The sequence below is a fragment of the Dunckerocampus dactyliophorus genome, chromosome 5 (assembly GCF_027744805.1).
Source record: "Dunckerocampus dactyliophorus isolate RoL2022-P2 chromosome 5, RoL_Ddac_1.1, whole genome shotgun sequence".
NCBI classification, from domain to species: domain Eukaryota; kingdom Metazoa; phylum Chordata; class Actinopteri; order Syngnathiformes; family Syngnathidae; genus Dunckerocampus; species Dunckerocampus dactyliophorus.
The window spans coordinates 6814547-6832124 of NC_072823.1; the positions used below are offsets into that span (position 1 = coordinate 6814547).

The following is a 17578-nucleotide window of genomic DNA, read 5'->3' on the forward strand; positions in this document are numbered from 1 at the left end:
AATTGTACTCCAATGAGAAAAATATGTAGTATACTTTTAATGGCATAAAGTTGAAATATTAAAGATAGACAGTTTCTGAGAAATGGAAAAGGTTACTGTTACAAAAATAACTACAAAATATTATAATATAATTACGAAATTTTTTTTTTACAAGAATAAAGTTGAAAGAGTTGGATTACAATTTTACAGATAATAAGGGAATCAAGTCAAAATATTACGAGAATAATGTCAATATTACGAGAAAAAATTTACAAAGATTATTTAAGAAGAAAGCTGAAATATTTGTGGGAAAAAGGAGCAAAGAGCGAACTTGATACTAATACACATTTTCATTTATACCACAAAGCTGAGATGCATTTCTTTTTTATATAACATCTTAGCATATACCTTCTTTGCATATCTACACGTGTTGATTTACAAAATATCAAAGTGGCCCTTGCATCCTTTCATTTTTCACTATGTGGCCTGTGTGTTTTCTATTATTTTTTAAATTTACATTTAACTGTAGTTTGTGCACACATGGCCGGTAAGGATGACTCAAACAAAGTTGGATTTGACAAACAAAAGCCGGTATCTTCAATGTTGGTCAAGCACTGGTCATCCTGCGCCATATTTTCCATGATGAAATCACAGATCACTTTAGAACCTCTGGTCATTTCTTCAACTTCTTTACACTTTTCAACGCGAAAGGAACAAGCCCCGCGATGCTGGTGTTTCAGGTGGCTGAGAAGGTTTAATGTGTAGAAGCGCTTTCTCTTTGTGGAATGTTTGACAAATGTCTTCCTCTGAAACAGTGACAAGTCCCACACACCATGTTTGTTTACTCAAAGTACATTTTCGTGCATTCCTAGAAATTATGCATCAGCATTGCCTGGTTCAAGCTGCAACCATCATCAAGGATAAAAACGGTATCTTTGTACATGTACATGGACAGTGATAACTAAGCAGTATAAGGGTCTCATTATTGAAAGTCCCTCCTCCCAAGAAGCCTATCTCTCCCTCCCTTGCAACACCCCTTTCCAGTGTGCAAAACAACCACAGGGATAAAAGTAAGTCGTTCTTCTGTCTTTTTTTTAATGACTGTTGCAATTCATCTTTTTATTGCTGCATTTTATGTCTCCTTAATTTGTTCATTTGGGTATAATTTCGGTTCCGACTTACACTTGCAATAGTAGGAATGGAACTCGTACAAAGACTGAGGACCACCTGTACTCAAGTTAGTACTCTTTTTAAGAAAGGTTGCATCTGCCTGTGTTCACGTGGGAGCATTAACGTGAGTGTTTTCAAAGCTTTATCTTTTGAACTTTAAAAGTTTGCATTTACACACTCAGTGTGCTCTTAAAAATGGTTCTCTGCGGAATGGGAGCGATACATTTAGCCAAGAGCGCTCACCATCAGGCAACACCTGGATCCCTTTCTTCTGGTTGTTGTTCTGTGCCGAGGCCGCCTTGTCTCCGGGGAACTTGGGTCCATCTGTGCTGGATGTGCTCTTGCTTGTGGAGTTCACGTTCTAAACAAAAGTAAAGTCACTGACGATTCGATGCCCACAGCGGACAAACTATTGTGTGGAGTTACACTTACATTTACAGTTTTGTTGTCATCGCTGTTCAACGAGGGGTCCTTGTAGTTTGGGCCAGGCAGTGCAGGGAAGTCCTCGTTGTGGATTGAGAAATCCTGCGTCTGTTCCGTTGATGGTTTTGTCACCATGCCAACTTGTTATTGATGAAGGGCACAAAGTCAGACAAACAGTACGTGTCATAAAAACAAATGCATAACGGTACAAAGCAGACATATTTTGGCTTTTGGCGTAATAGCCTAAACTTAACAACTCACCATAAGGAGCCCTTCCAGCCAGCGGGTTGAGCACCGGCGGTGGGTTTCCAGTCCCTTCTCTCCGGCTCCTGTCTGCTAACGCAGGGAAATCCGACAGATCCAGTCCCGCTAAGTTTTCACTGCCATCTGTAGCAAGCACAAGAATGAATACATACAACACAAAAAAAAAACTTCATTCACACTAACATGCAATCTAATTGTCAAAAGGACAACTTTTTTTTCTATTTCACTTAACGAGCTGCACCACAAAAAAACACTACCATTTTACTGAAGGAGTCACGCTACGACAGCCGACACTCGACTAGGGCGAGTTAGCTGTGCTGCCTTGGTTCTACTCACTGATGGCCGACACCCCTCTAAGGAGCTCATCGGAGGATTAACTTATTTTTCTTTTGACTTGTCTTTATCAAGTGCATGAATATATTGTGGAATGAGCGACCGTGCCATGTTTTTGACTTGTTTGATTACTTTCAATCTATCAAGAAAGCCTCGAGCCTCAACGGCCCTTCCAAAACCTCCCATGAAAAATGTCAGAATGACCATTGAAAGTATTAAACAAGACAAGTATGATAACAGTCTGATAACAAAAACAGTAATTTATTTAAAAAGACGTGCACTGTAGCCTTATTAAGTAGGTAATGCTCCACCATGATCAAATAACAACAACCAAGTACAGTAATCCCTCGTTTATCGCGCTTAATTGGTTTCAGACCCAACCATGATAAGTGAATTTCTTCAAAGTAGGAAGTCCTTATTGATCGATGGAATATTTTCGTAGTTGTTTATGACCTGAAAACCTGATTATGACCCAAGTATGGCTTTTAATATTATTTGAGCCCTCTAGACATTAAATAACACTCCTATAGTTACCTTTACTCATCGATTACACCAATATCCTACAAATAATAAGCGGAAATAAACAATTCAAGACATAAATAAGACTTGTGCTCGTCTGTGTTGCTATAAATGGGTTACCTAGGGGAGCCTGCATTTTTATGAGGGATTATTGTGCCTACTGTGAGATAATTCAAACCTGCAATAACAGGCGTTTGTGTCTCTCACCGAACATGACAGTCACATTACTCACATGACTAACGTTCCCGACCTGAACTGTAAATAAAATAAATACATAACGATTTAGTCTGTACCATTTTGCAATGCAATTCAACAAGAGTTTAAGTTTTTCTTTTTTGAATGACAAAGGGCTGGGAAAAGTGTGGACTGAATGTGTGGCCTAACCATGGATGTGGTACTGGCATGCTTTTATTTTGATGGCCGGATTTACCGAATACAGGAAGTTTGCCCGAGTGATGCTGAAGAAACCGCAAGATAGTTGTTTTTTCGGTTGAGATTTTTCTTATTTTTATTAAGACAAAAGTAAATCAATACAGCAAATGTGCTACTACTTTCAAATACATTTCCACAATGAAATAGTGCTAGAACAGGCTGCTGCAAAACAGAAAGGAATTAAGAAATTAAAAAGGTATACATATTTAAAATAAATGGTCAAAAAAAGAAAAGAAGTACAAAATGAAATTATAAAATAGGTGTTTCCTACAAGAGTCAGATCATTATTGGATGAGATAGTTCCACGGCTTGCTTTGTCTATGAGGTGGACTAAAAAGAAAGCTTCATTGTGAAATACGCATTGCTGACCTTTTGAACCCACTCATATACAAAATACACTAAGTCCCCAATTAACGAACACAATTGGTTCCTGACGACCGTTCTTATGTTGAATCGTTCTTAAGCAGGGGAAAAGGTAATATTACCAATGATATAGGTACTACATGTACGTGTATACATATACAGTATATGTGTATGTATGTAGATATGAGTTTGGATGCAGTAGTAATATTAAACGAGGATAATTAATGAAAAAAAACCAATAAAAGTGATATAATAACACGTAATGATAAATGTTATTTACCTTTGAAGAGGAGTGGTCGAGCATACGTCGTTATGGAGGAGGAGATAAAAAAGGACAAGTCGTCGTCGTCGTTAGACTCTTCTAAAAGAGGTAGTGTTCTATGGGTGGTGTAGAATGAAGCAGGCCTATTAACTCTTCATAAACTTTAATCACACACTCTGTCCGGGTTGTACAATTTAGCTTTACGCTGTATCTCCCCAGCATCTAACGCTCATTAGCTCTAAGGCTGCATTAGCAGTGTCACAGTGCCCTCTACTGGTCAAGCATGTACAGTAGCAGTATAAATACTGATTGAGCGACTGACTACAAGGCAAAAAAAATAAAATATAGACAAGTCGGCTTGTGTTCATATCCGCAAGTGTTCGCAAGTTGGTGACCGAGTGTACTACAGAACGGCAGTTGGACTATCTCAAGTTCTGGTTTTGGACAGGAGTGATACTACAAGTGTGCACGTCTGATGGCGCTCACAGAGTTCCAAGAAATGCTCAGGTCGTTTGTGTGTATGCTCAGACACTTGAAAACTTAGAGGAAACATTGCTAGTGACCAGTTTGGAATACTACATATTCACGGTGTCTTTGAATGCGTCTTTTGAATGTCTTACACTTGGATTTTACTTCATTTAGCCACTTTTAAGCTTGAAAGTGCTTAATTTAGGCAAAAGATGTGTCAAATTTGCTTCAATATGCATATTTTTTTACCAATAGGTCGTACTCAACCAAGATTTATTAATATATTTTTGAAAAATCCAGTAAAAGTAAAACCACTGACTCCAAGGTTTAACATTCTAACCTGTTCCATTGAAGATATTGCTTGATAACGAGTTGTTCATTCCAAACGCCTGGTTGCGGTTCATTCCAAATCCAGACATGCTAAAACCAAAAGACATTTGATTAGACATACATGCAAAATTGCTTTCCTGCAAATTGTAGTGGACAGAGAAGACTGACAGATATGGAGTAAGTGTGAGCTGTGGTCTGTCACACTACATCCACTTACCTGTTTACAGTGAAGGCCTGGCGTGCTGGTTGTTGCTTGGGCATACAGATGATACTGGGAGAGCTGCGACTGGGGCTGCTGAGACCCGAGCTGCTCATACTATTGGTCCTGTTGCTCATACCGAGGCCTTGACCGACCTGAGAGTGGTTCAGCATGTTCCTTGTGTTCATCGGCAACGTCCCCCTGTTGAGAGGTGACGACACGTATGAGTGTACGTCAATCAACTGCCGCGTTTATTCCAGGTGTTATGAAGTGTCATGAGCCTTGCACCTGCTTGGTGATGGAGGTGTATGGAGGGACATGGTAGGGACACCTGTTGTGGGGGTGATGTGACTCTGTAGCTGGGTGCTTTGTGTTAAATTTCGGTTTAGCTGAGGCGTGCTGTTCCCCATGCCTCTTACCGAAAAGCCGAGTGCACCTGTTTGGAGAGGAACAATTAACCAGATACAAACACACACAAAGAAAAACACGGTCAGGCAAATGTGGAAACATTTTTGCTACCCCTGCAAAAATTTTGGCAAAATAACACTTTCAGCTCATGTTTGATAGTTATGACACCGCAGAATAACCAAGTTAACATGAACAGGCTAGCTCTAAGGAAGACTTTTTACTTTTTTAAATCTTCCTTTGCATCACTCACTTTGTGGACCGTACAAACTTGCGCCAAGCTGCGACAGCTGCCCTGATGATGAAGATGGCGAAGGAGACGACAGCATCTGTAGAGAGAAATGTGGACATAAAGTCTCCAGATAAACACCCTTCTCAGAACGATGGAACTCACGTCTTTGTCCGACCGATGTGGAAACATCGATGGCTGGTTGTAGTACATGTTCTCGTCGGGAAAGTCAATGTCCACGACCTCCACAAACTCTGCAAATTTCTTTCTAGAACCAAACATGCCTTTTGTCACCTACAGAAAGGGAGGAAATTTGCTGTTGAGGGCAAGTATCTCTGGACAACAAAGGAAGAAAGGCATCATTGTACAGCTTTAGACTTTTCACAAAAATCCAGCCAACTGCTTCCGTTAAAATAAAAAAAATTCTGATGTTAGAGTACATCTTTCACACAATACAGACTAAGAAGGTACACACATTTCCGAATAGGAAACATAGTTAACCGTAATATATACGATGTAACACTGTAAATGATTTGGGAAGAATGACAGTCTAGTTAACCAAACGAGTGTTGACCATCTAGCCGGTGTACTGTACCTGTATATACATATACAGTTAGGTATGCTAGCTACTTGTGTTTAGCGTTAGCTTAGCTAGCTACATGTCGATAGCAAATGAACCTTTAGACTAATAACAACAGCTTCCGTGGGTCTTTTTAGCGCTTTACCAAACGCAAAGACTTGGCTTCCAAGCAGTAGCAAGAGACATACTCCCAGACGGTTGCCTGCTTGTCGGCTCAATTTACGCTCCGTTTGCAGGCAGCAGCAACCAGAGACCAGAGAAGATGCAATCAGCTGAAGCTAACTGCTAGTGCTAAGGAGCCGAAACACGTAAAACGCGGGGGAGGGGGCACAGCGGGGCAAATTGGTCATTCATTTAAATTAATTGTGAGGCACGTTGGTTTGAAAAGCCGTTAAACAAGTAAAATAATCCTCACCGCATCAATTTCACTTGACTTCGTTAAATCCAAGATGGCTGTGTTCTCAAGCGAAGAAGGAATAGCCTTTACCCTTTGACCTTACAACCTGCAGACTACTTCCGTACACAAACCCCCAACGACTGTGCGTCATTCCCATTGGCTGCTGCTCAGCCCCCAAGCAGACAAGCAAAACTATACTTGACTTCAACAAATACAAGAATAATGCTGTTGTTTACCTAGCATACAAGATTAGCTGTTTTTGCATTACAAAAACACTACTGCCCATTTTTTGGACAAAAACAAGTTGATAATGATTTACACAATTTATAACGATTACAATAAATAGGATTTTTGTAGCACTTTTCAGAAAACATAAAAACACTTAAAATACATGAAAAAAATAATTATGCGCAAAGCAAGAAACTATTGCAATTAATTGCAATTATAAACCATGATCCAGTTTTATGAAATATATTTGTATTATCACAACCATGACCATGCATTGTAGTTTGAAATGTCTCCGGAGGGAGATTGTTATTGAACAATGTGCTTACCATTTCCAAAGTTATGGTCACTGTATTAGGTACAAAGATAATAATACTGGGGGGAGGCATAACACTAGCACTTAAAATAGAGATATTTGATAATATTGTTATTACGACTCTTAATTGTCATGAATATACTTTTAGCCTAGGCATTGTACACTTATTCTTGTGTAGATAGTCAGTAAGTGAGGTACATTAAGAAACAAAGTTCATACAAGTCAGTATGATGCTGTGCAGTTCTACAGCACTATAAAAAAGAGCCACAATTATAAAAATGTTGTTAAATTAATATCAATCACAATTAAAGCTTAATTTAAAGAAGTGTTGAACGGACTCTTGCCCACCCCTACGTAACTCGGGGTTCAAGCAAGTGAGTAAACTTTTGTTTGCATTTCTTGTTGCTACTGGCAAATTCAGAAAGTGACCAATGCATAGCTTCAGGGTGTCATCTTCATCACAAGTACCAATTATGATGAAGGTGTGACCTTGTGGAGCAGCGTAATTAATGTCTATATTTTTAAAGCGTGAATCGTCAGACTGACCATCAAAGTTTGTCGCCGTGCACCAGCCACGTCCTGCGACGCCGGCTAAAATGCTTTGTAATACGCCATCGTCCTTCTGTCTAGTATCCGTAATTTTGATTTGGGCTCATTTGGTCAAAGTCCTTAGGAGGAGTTTGACAAAATACGACCAGTGATTTTGGCCAAAACTGGCTCGTCCAAACCAAAATGGCCAACGTCCTGTTTGTTTAATAACATGGGTTCTTGACACTTTTTTGTACATCTTGTCATGACAGACATAGCCACCAAATTTAGAACAATTCTTAAAAAATGTCTTGAATTTTTTTTACCGGACCTGTCATGTTTGCAGACTTTAGTGAGTTTGCATGCAAGTTAAGGCTAATTGCAAGGAAACACACGGAATAAAAATAATAAACATAACAGTTCCAATGGGGCCTTCACACCGCTGTCACTCGGTGCTCGTTCCTTAATTAAACTTCAACATCTTTGTAACGGCAGAGAGAGAGATTGAAATTAATACAATGTGCAAACTAATGTTGTGACCAAGTCAATCTGTTGGCAAGAACATAACAGATCTGCTCTGACCTGAATCTTCAGCAATGATATTACTGACACAAGGTTTCAGTAATTACAAGGTGAATTTTCAACTTCATATTAGATAAATACCCACCATGTTAATCACATTGTTCATTCTGCGTGCTTTTTTTTCTGTCAGAGGCCTCCAGTCTGTAAATGGATGGAGACAGAAGAGGACGTGCTAAAAAAATCTGACAGTGAACAAAGACCAGTGCCTCTTCTGATAAGGAACATGGCATTCCAGCTCTCGGAATGGTATGCAAGATAGCAAGCACACCTTAGACATGTGGAATAAAGCCTCTTGGAGCAAACACAATTAAAAATTGAGTATTTTTAAGTCTTGACTATTATAGGCAATAGTCTTTCATTCTTGCAAAAGATGAAGATGTGTTTTGTGATTTTAACTCTTTAGAGCGCTCATTGAAATACTATTCTTGGAGATTAAACATGTGGACTAATACTATTTACAGTAACAATAACTGAATTTTTGAAATGTAGAATTCCGTCTTTATAAACAAAATATTGTTGTAGTCAGAGCATAGAAAACCTGTTTACAATCTTCTAAAAAAGTTTTTTTTAACATTATTAGAGCCCTCTAGTCATGAGGTAATACCCCTATAGTCACCTTTAAATTCTCATTACTCAATATAGTATATATCAGGGGTGTCCAAAGTGCGGCCCGTGGGCTGTTTTTTATTGGCCTGCAGCAGATTCTTAAAATATCATTTAACAAAACAATTTGTATACTCAATAACAAATATTGTACAGAAAAAATATACAGAAATGTACAATATATATTTATTTTGTATGGCTTGTAATAAAGGAGCAATCAATCAATCAATCAAAAATGTTGTAATTTTATGACAATAACGTTGAGGAAAAAATAACATCATTTTATTAGCATAAAATTTAAATATTAAAGAAATATGTTATTTTTTAATTTGTAATATTACGAAAAACTTATGTTGGGGAAAAAGTTATAATATTAAAGAGTCAAAATAAAGTCTAAATATTATGGGAATAAGGTCATAATATTACAAAAAGAAAATTTACAGGAAGAAAGTTTAAATAGTTGGGGAAAAAACAAGAGTGGAAATGGAGAAATTCAATTTAAGAATAAAGTCAAAATATTAAGCAAAAATTTTGTATTCCTGAGAAGAAAAAATGTTGCAGTTTCACAAGAATTGACTTGTAATATTATGAGGAAAAATAATGAGGAAAAATAATGTTGTTTTTTTTTTAAGTCATGATATTATGAGAAAAAAAACAAAACAAAATAAAGTTGTCATTTTTGGAAAATTAAGTTGGGGAAAAAGTTATCGGAATAAAGTCAAAATATTATGTGAATAAAGTCATAATATTATGAAAAGAAAATTTGAAGAGATTATTTAAGAAGAAAGTTGAAATATTTGGAAAATTAGATCGAAAAAACCCCAGCAAAACTGGGAAGAAGTAGAGAAAAAAAATGTAAGTTCACACTAATAATAGGCTTTTTCAACTACCATATATCACAAAGCTGAGATGCAGTTTTTTCCTTGAAATATATACTGTATAACTTCTCAGCATACTGTATCTACATGTGTTGCCTTACAGAATATCAAAGTGGCCCTTTTACCCTTTCATTATTCACTATGTGGCCCTCGCTACACCCCTGGTGTATATAGTCAGAAAAAATAATCCATTTAAGATACACATCAAACTTGTGTGGTGTTGTAGTAAAAGTGTTGCTAGTAGAGGAGCAGAATGGGCGGCGGACAGGAAGTGACGTCAGGGGTCTGTCGCGGTTATGGCCACAACAGTAGCCCGTGTTATTATTCGGATTATTATGTCATAGTTGTTGCGCCTGTTGTGAGAATACCCAACCTCTCGCTCAAAGTTACTGTAGCTAGAATAGGTTCCAGGTCCAGGGGCAGAACATAAATGAGTGTTTAAATTATAACCTTACCCATCAAAGGTCCAAATGAAAGGATGTCATGGACGTTTGCAGAAAACACTTCCTATTCACATCCAAGCCATGCCGCCCCTCCCTGTCTCTCCCTCCATCCCACCTCTGACATCTCAGAGAAGAAGAAGGGGAAGTCATTTGGAGCAAATGGGGAGGGGAAAGCTGTTAGTGGTTGCCTTGAAAGTCCGGGCAAAGCTCAGAGCCACCGGGGAGTGCACTGGGGAACATCTGACCTGGGAATACAATGCCTTTTCAGCCAATTATACTGGATAAACACATTGCTAACTGTTGAAGACAATGAGAGCCACAGAGCAGTTACGCTGGGAAGTAGGTAATTTCCACTTTAATGATTATTATTATCGCTATGATCAGTGCTCATTGTTGTTTCATGACTCACCAGTGCATCTGTTATCACATGAACTATCGCATTGCTGCTTCAGAGAACTCTAACAGCGTTGTTTTTCATATATTTCCAAGCTCTCCAGCATGCCAATAGAGGAGCTTAAATGGAACACCTTGAAATACACTTTGTAATGCCTACTGATTATCGATCGCACCTGGCATCAAATTCCACTGAAGCATCGGTTGTGTGTCACAGCTAGCGGGCAAAATGGGCAACGCCATGCGAGGTGTCATCGCCTTCATTCCGTCAGAACGCTGCCAACGCTTCCTCGTGGGAGACCTGAAGGAGATGCCTCTTGATCGGACTCTGGACCTGAGCAGCCGTCAGTTGCGACAGTTACCCGTGGCTGCCTGTGTTTTTGACGAGCTGGTCAAGCTCTACCTGAGTGGCAACAACCTCAGTAGCTTGCCGGAGGAACTGCACTGCCTGAGGAAGCTTCAGCTGCTGGCCCTGGACTTTAACTGCTTTGAAGAGCTACCTGCAGCTGTCTGCAAACTACCCCAACTTAGCATCCTTTACTTGGGTAACAACAGACTTTACCACCTCCCCAAGGAGCTTAGAGAGCTCAAGGAACTTAACACACTCTGGCTGGAGACTAATTGCTTTACTGTCTTCCCAAATGTGGTTTGTGAGCTCCCCAACCTCAAGACCCTGCACCTTGGTTATAACCAGATTCGCAGTGTACCCAACGAACTTGGAAGGCTGGAAGAGCTTAGAAGTATCTGGCTGGCTGGGAACGAGCTGGCAGAGTTCCCGCCAGTATTGCTGGAGATGCACTTCCTTGCTGTCATTGATGTGGATCGCAACAGAATCCACCGTTTCCCCGCCCTGTCACACTTGCAGGGGCTAAAACTGGTCATCTACGACCATAACCCCTGTGTTAATGCCCCGATGGTGGCCGCAGGAGTCAGAAGGGTTGGTCGCTGGGCGGACTGCTCAGATGATGAGCAAGAAGATGAAGGGTCAAAGACAGCCAGTGAGTCAACAGCCAAGGTTGTGGAGGTCGACCCGGAGGAGGAAGTCAACATTTGAGGCCAAGGAAGAAAGTGACATTCAGCTGTGGAGAGGCCCGACAGAACAGCATGCCACTCAAGTGGATCACTTGAAGCAAAGTGGGTGTGCAGTGCTTTCCCATATACGGTCAGCTTAAATGGTCTGTCATGATTGAATGATTGGTTCATAAATGTAAAATGATGCTGGATATTTGACTATAATATGTTGACTATACGGCTAGCAACCATATTTAGTGTTGGTTCCAGTGTTTGTACAGGGTGACATCATTTGTATCTATATATGTATATAACACATAGAATAAATTATATTATTGTATGAATACAGTATAAGATTTGATATCAAAAGTATTTCAAAGAATGCCCTGTAAAATGTTATGTTTTGTGATTAGTTATATAGAGATACTTTTTAAAAATAGCCTTATGAACTGTTTTTTAATTTTTTATACACCATATTCATGTATTTGCTTTAGATTTGGTGTTTAAAAACTCGACTGAGACACTGTTTATCATTGAATGGCAAAGGAGAACCAGTATTTTTACCTGATCCTAATTAAGGTGGTAAGCACAACAAGAGACACAACTATACAGTACAGTCCTTCCTCGCCGCACCGCGCTTCAAATTTTGCGGCTTCATTGGGTAATATATAAATAAATCATGCTGGTTCGTGGTTGTGTACGGTCTCTAATTAGTAAAAAAAAAAAAAAAAGAACATTTAAGCAAATTGCACGTATTTTTGCCAAAATTAAGCATTGTCAAGCATAAAAATGGTTAAATGAACTAAAATACACATGTAATATATACTGAAGACTATTCAAATTGTGAAGGTAGTATTCTACATTGGTCAATAGGCGTCAGTAATTTTTTGATGAGGCAAGCAACAGACTTGATTGCCAGAACAACAGGCAGGTTTATTGCGGGTTTAACTTATCACACAACAGGCACAATAATTATAACTTAATTAGAAAAGAACCCAGAGAGTGCAGTCCTCCGCCAAGCAGCATAGTCCCCCCATATTGCGATTTATACCATAAATATTTGTCCTACATTTATTTTATCTACATACTTAGATTCCTTGACCATGAAAACATACAGTACCAATTGGATTGGATTCATAATGATATCAATATTAGTTCAGTAGTAGAAAACCGCATTTTCCACAATGGCAGTTTTCTTCTGGATGTAGCTCTATAGCTTTTGAAGATACAACAAATCCATAGGCACACTCCAAACTCCACAGTGTCTTGGCTATATATAATGGTGATGGTTGCATGTTTTTATAACTTCATTTGTTGTGTTCCTATGATGAAAATTCCAAAGGTCCCCATTTTTTCATATTCTGCAACAAACAGATAAACGCAAGGCAAATACTTAACTTCTGCACTGCGCTTTGCTCTGTGATTGCCGGCGGTAATAACTTGTGAAATTGAACTCCCTGATGTCACTTCCTATCCAGCACCCATTCTGCTCCTCTACTCGCATCGGAACACTTTTACTGCAACACCACACGGGCACAAGTTTATTTATGTCTTAAATGGCTTATTTTCTCTGATTTGTATACTATATTTGGTAATATGAATGTAAAGGTAACTCTGAGTATTATTTCATATCTAGGGGGCTCTAATAATGTTAAAAAAAATGCTTTTAGAAGATCGTTAACTGGTTTTCTATACCACAACTATGACAATATTCCATTCATAAAGAAGGAAATCGTACTTCGTGGAAATTCACTTCTCACTGTTGGGTCCGGAATGGTTTAACCACGATAAACGAGGGGTTACTGTACTCATGAAATGACTACACTGTAATTGGCCCAGAAACGTAGTCCTCATAAGAACTCCTTTCTGGTGTCAACAGCTGTGTACAAACAACAAGCCGTGCTACACATGGCTACTTGTGTTTGTTTGCCGTTGGGACAAAATAAACTTATATAAGTTACGGTTGCAGTGGAGTTAGAAACCTGTTCCTATATTGAGGCAAAATACATTGAGGTTTTAATACAAGTGATGGATGGAGAATTCAGTCAAATAGTGCACTCTAATGCATAATTCATCTGATAGAATAGATCATGAGCTGTGGCTTTGACTAAATCCGCTAATGGTTTTTATTGTCATCGCATTGCCACCCGAATGTCGAGGATATGATACAATGTACAGTGAATGCTCTGTAAACTGTCACTATTTTATAGGAAAAAGAAGCTGCTAAAATGTTTCCAGCCTGTATTCAGCTTCCTTTTTAGCAACACAATTTAACAGACAGTTCCAAACGTACTTTTTCCAATTTTACAGGTTCTATACCCCTCTCTAGACCTCCTCAATCACGTCTTCTGGGGTTGATGTTGCTGAGGTAGTTAAAAAGCCCCTCTGTGGCCGGGCCCCAGGCGTGGATGAGATCCGCCCGGAGTTCCTTAAGGCCCTGGATGCTGTGGGGGTGCCTTGGTTGACACGACTCTGCAGCATCGCCTGGACATGGGTGCCTCTGGATTGGCAGACCAGGGTGGTGGTCCCCCTTTTTAAGAAGGGGGACTGGAGGGTGTGTTCCAAATATTGTGGGATCACATGCCACAGTCTTCCTGGTAAGGTCTATTCAGGGCTTCTGGAGTGCAGGATCTGCCGGAGAGTTGAATATCTGATTCAGGAGAAGCAGTGTGGTTTTCTTTCTGGTGGTGGAACTGTGGACCAACTCTACATTCTAAGCAGGGTCCTTGAGGGAGCATGGGAATTTTCCCAACCAGTCTACATGTGTTTTGTGGACTTGGAGAAGGCATTTGACCGTGCTCCTTGAGGAATCCTAATGTTAATTAGGACCACCTAATTAGGTGGTTTGCTCGCTGTATGACTGGTGTCAGAGCTTAGTCCGCATTGCCGGCAATAAGTTGGACTTGTTTCCAGTGAGGGTTGGACTCTGCCAGGGCTGCCCTTTAACACCAATTCTGTTCATTACTTTTATGGACAGAACTTGGAGGCACAGCCAGGGTGTTGACGGGATCCGGTTTGGTGGCTGCAGGATTGGGTCTCTGCTTTTTGAAGATGATGTGGTCCTGCTGGCTTCATCGGGTGATTGTGATCTTCAACTCTCACTGAATCGGTTTGCAGCTAAGTGTGAAGCGGCTCAGAATCTGCACCTCCAAGACCAAGTTCATGTTTCTCGCCCAGAAAAGGGTGCAGTGCCATCTCTGGGTCGGAGATGAGATTCTGTCCCAAGTGGAGGAGTTTAAGTACCGTGCCGTCTTGTTCACGAGTGAGGGAAGGATGGAATGCGAGATTGACAGGCAGATTGGTCCAATGTCTTCAGTTATGTGGATTCTGCATCTGTACGTTGGGGTGAAGAGGGAACTGAGCGGAAAGGCAAAGCTCCTACTTTACCGGTCGATCTACGTTCCTACCCTCACCTATGGTCATGAGCTTTGGGTAGTGACTGAAAGTACAAGATCACGGGTACTGGGCTCTCCCTTAGCGATAAAGTGAGTACTGTCATCAGGGAGAAGCTGTAAGTAGAACCGATGCTCCGTGTGGTTGCTCGGGCATCTGGTCAGGATGCATCACGGACAGCCTCCCTGTGGAGGTGTTCATCCACATCCAACCAGTAGGAGGCCTTGAGAAAGACCCGGGACACGTTGAAGGGAGAGGTCTCTCAAAAAAAAGGTAGCCAGGGAGAGGAAAGTCTGTGCTTCCTTGCTTTTAGGCTGCTGCCCGCGGGACCCAACCTAAGCAGAAGCAGAAGATTGATGGATGAGGTTCTACAAAAAATATAAAGATTATACTGTAATGTAGTTTGTTATACAGACCTTTCTCAAATACACCCTCCTAATTGCCCACATTTCATGAACTGTACAAAGTGTGGTGCTCAAACCATATAAACTCAAATAATGCATTCTTACTTGTGGTCAGCTTTCATTCCCATTCAAATCTGACACAATAAAGTATTGCACAATTATGTAGTTTTTTTTTTTATTATTCAGTGACAATGCATGTATTTTCATACAACTACAGGGCTCATACACAGACTTTTGCACAAACGTCTAAGAATATCTTTGGTACCAACACTTTTAAATAAACTTGCTTAAACCTGAGCTTTATCACAAAGAGGGTGACCCTATCACCTTTAACACCAACCAAGAGCTATTTAGAAATACTTCAAACCCTCTCGTTGTCTCCCAAGATACACCAACAAACATACAGTATAACTTAAAAATATGCATCTAAAATATTAACGGTTTTCTGTGGAACAATAAATACAGTATTCTTGGGCTGCATTGTAGAACAAGACTAGCTTTGATGGAATGAAGCCCAGTTTTGTAAGTGAACTGAATTCTTCTCACAAAACATACCAAAGACTAACGTTAAACTACCCATTGCACTCAGGCAGAACTTCTCAATGTGCAGGATGAGACGTGCTACAGATTCATTTTGCCCTACTGAAACTACTAAAAATATAACTCTCAATGAACCACGAGGCATATAGTGCTAATTTGTAATCTGACTTGTTTAAGTGCATGTGCTCAATGTAATAAAACCACAAGTCATGTAACATTGTAATTGTAACTGTATGTCAGCCTGCATTATAGCTGATAGACTGACTGTGATGCAGAACACTCTCTTTAAGACAGGAAATAAAGTGTAGTACTTGAGTTAAAACAATAACATGCAATATAGTATACTCTCACTAATCTACATTATATTTGTTTGACCTTTAATAGAGGGTGTTTGCTTGTGTTAAGATTGATTGGCAACTCCCTCAAATGGAGTGCATGTAAATCTAAAGACTTTTTGCAGGAACAGATCTTTGTCGGAGTGTCTGTTCTTTATCCTCTGGCAGTGCCGAGTCATGAGACGCCTCCTTTACAGCATTCGGATCATCAGGCTCGGTGGCATTCACTTCTACAAAGGACGTTTTTGACGACTGCTCCACCACCGTGTCATTCGCCAGGGAATCAGATGCATCAGTCACGGGTCCAATCACTCTCGGAATGTCAAGCTCTTTTTGGGAGCTCTCTTTCTCCATGCGCTTCCTGACCTCCTCTTTCCTCTGCTGCATGCGAGTGTTGTCTCCCATCATGACTTTGACTCGTACGTGATCTGGAGGCCACAGCCCACCCCATATGAACTGCAGGTAGCTGAAAAGCACAAAGACACCGAGGAAGGCAAAGTTGGTGGCGATGCCAATCACCGCCGACGTCAGGGGGAAGTTGTACAGGACATAGCGCACGCCAGTGAAATAAGCATGGATGCGGAGCTGGCAGGAGTAGATCTGCACACGTTTGGACTGGATCTCCACGACTGCGCCGATGGTGGGTTCATAACTGTTGGTCTTGTATGCAGAGAAGAGCTCCACCTCGATGAGCTGCTTCTGTTCAGCCATCCCAGTCAGGAGGAGAGGAGAGAAGAAGAAAGTGCTCATGGTCTGCAAAAGACTGGATCGGTAATGCAGCATGGTTGAGCGTCCAACAGATGACACAGTCTTGCCACCTCTGGTGTAACAAGACATCTTAACCATGAACATGCCCAGTTGTTCATTCACGGGAGACTCCGGCAGCTCCAATTCCAAAGATATACGATAAGGTTGCCCATAAGCCATCACCTGGTCCCTGTCATTTTTCATAAAGGAGATATTGGCTGTTGGGAACGAGCAAAGCGCTGATTCTGAAGCATCACAATCAGAGGTGTAGTAGAAGTGCACAGGGGCGGAGAAGCTCACAGTGGGCATGTAGGAATAATAGAAACTACCGTAAAGAAAGACTGACACCCACAGCAGCAGACCCAGAACGCAGAAAAGAACGGCAGCTTGGAATATGGTCCTACGGGCCTTCAGAAGAGTGACGGATGCTACATCCTGCACCCAATGCAGAACCGGCCCCATCGTGGATGATGCTGACCCCAGTGAGCGCTCTCTGTTGCTGACTCGGGTGGCGTTCCCTCGTTGTGGCGCTGCTGGCCGCTGCAGCTCGGGTGGTGTCACTTTATATTCATACATCAAGGGGCGGCTCCTTCTGACACAGTGCAATTGCTAATGTTCACTTCACCATGTCAAGACAGTTCTATTTACTTCCAGTTTGCGCCACAATATCGGTAATCCCACAACGATCGATTCCAATCGGAATCAGCAAAGAATATGTTTAACTGCTTAGCAGCGTAAGCTTGTTAGCCGACTAGCTAGCGTGCAGCTTGAACGCTGGTACACAAACAGTGACCGCCCCCGCGACCAGGAAGTGTTTGGACTACCGC

The 17578-nt window shown here is 40.7% G+C and overlaps 3 protein-coding genes across 4 annotated transcripts in view; 1 reads left to right on the top strand and 2 right to left on the bottom strand.

Moving 5' to 3' along the window:
- The window catches only part of cnot2 (CCR4-NOT transcription complex, subunit 2), a 10582-nt gene extending 4104 nt beyond the window's left edge, over nucleotides 1-6478 (bottom strand). The window contains exons 1-9 of one of the 2 annotated variants that reach the window (XM_054776909.1): nucleotides 6372-6478; nucleotides 5542-5670; nucleotides 5401-5476; nucleotides 5031-5178; nucleotides 4761-4943; nucleotides 4554-4633; nucleotides 1834-1959; nucleotides 1582-1712; nucleotides 1393-1510 (exon numbers count right to left, since the gene is read on the bottom strand). In XM_054776909.1, the coding sequence (XP_054632884.1) occupies nucleotides 1393-1510; nucleotides 1582-1712; nucleotides 1834-1959; nucleotides 4554-4633; nucleotides 4761-4943; nucleotides 5031-5178; nucleotides 5401-5476; nucleotides 5542-5658 (979 nt within the window). In that variant the 5' untranslated portion in view covers nucleotides 5659-5670; nucleotides 6372-6478. Of the gene's footprint in view, nucleotides 1-1392; nucleotides 1511-1581; nucleotides 1713-1833; nucleotides 1960-4553; nucleotides 4634-4760; nucleotides 4944-5030; nucleotides 5179-5400; nucleotides 5477-5541; nucleotides 5671-6144; nucleotides 6273-6371 lie in introns of those variants that run through there. The other variant, XM_054776911.1, reaches the window with a different exon arrangement.
- Nucleotides 6479-10550: 4072 nt separating this feature from the next.
- Nucleotides 10551-11375, top strand: lrrc10 (leucine rich repeat containing 10). Its single transcript, XM_054777285.1, has one exon. The coding sequence runs from the start codon at nucleotides 10551-10553 to the stop codon at nucleotides 11373-11375; it is 825 nt and encodes a 274-aa protein (XP_054633260.1).
- Nucleotides 11376-15300: 3925 nt separating this feature from the next.
- LOC129181721 (seipin-like) lies at nucleotides 15301-17550 on the bottom strand. The gene has a single exon (XM_054777284.1). The coding sequence runs from the start codon at nucleotides 17325-17327 to the stop codon at nucleotides 16113-16115; it is 1215 nt and encodes a 404-aa protein (XP_054633259.1). The 5' UTR covers nucleotides 17328-17550; the 3' UTR covers nucleotides 15301-16112.
- Between the last annotated feature and the right edge of the window lie 28 nt (nucleotides 17551-17578).

Coding starts and splice junctions, on each gene's coding strand:
- lrrc10 (XM_054777285.1), top strand. CDS start 10,551: ATGGGCAACGCCATGCGAGGTGTCATCGCCTTCATTCCGTCAGAACGC.
- LOC129181721 (XM_054777284.1), bottom strand. CDS start 17,327: ATGTATGAATATAAAGTGACACCACCCGAGCTGCAGCGGCCAGCAGCG.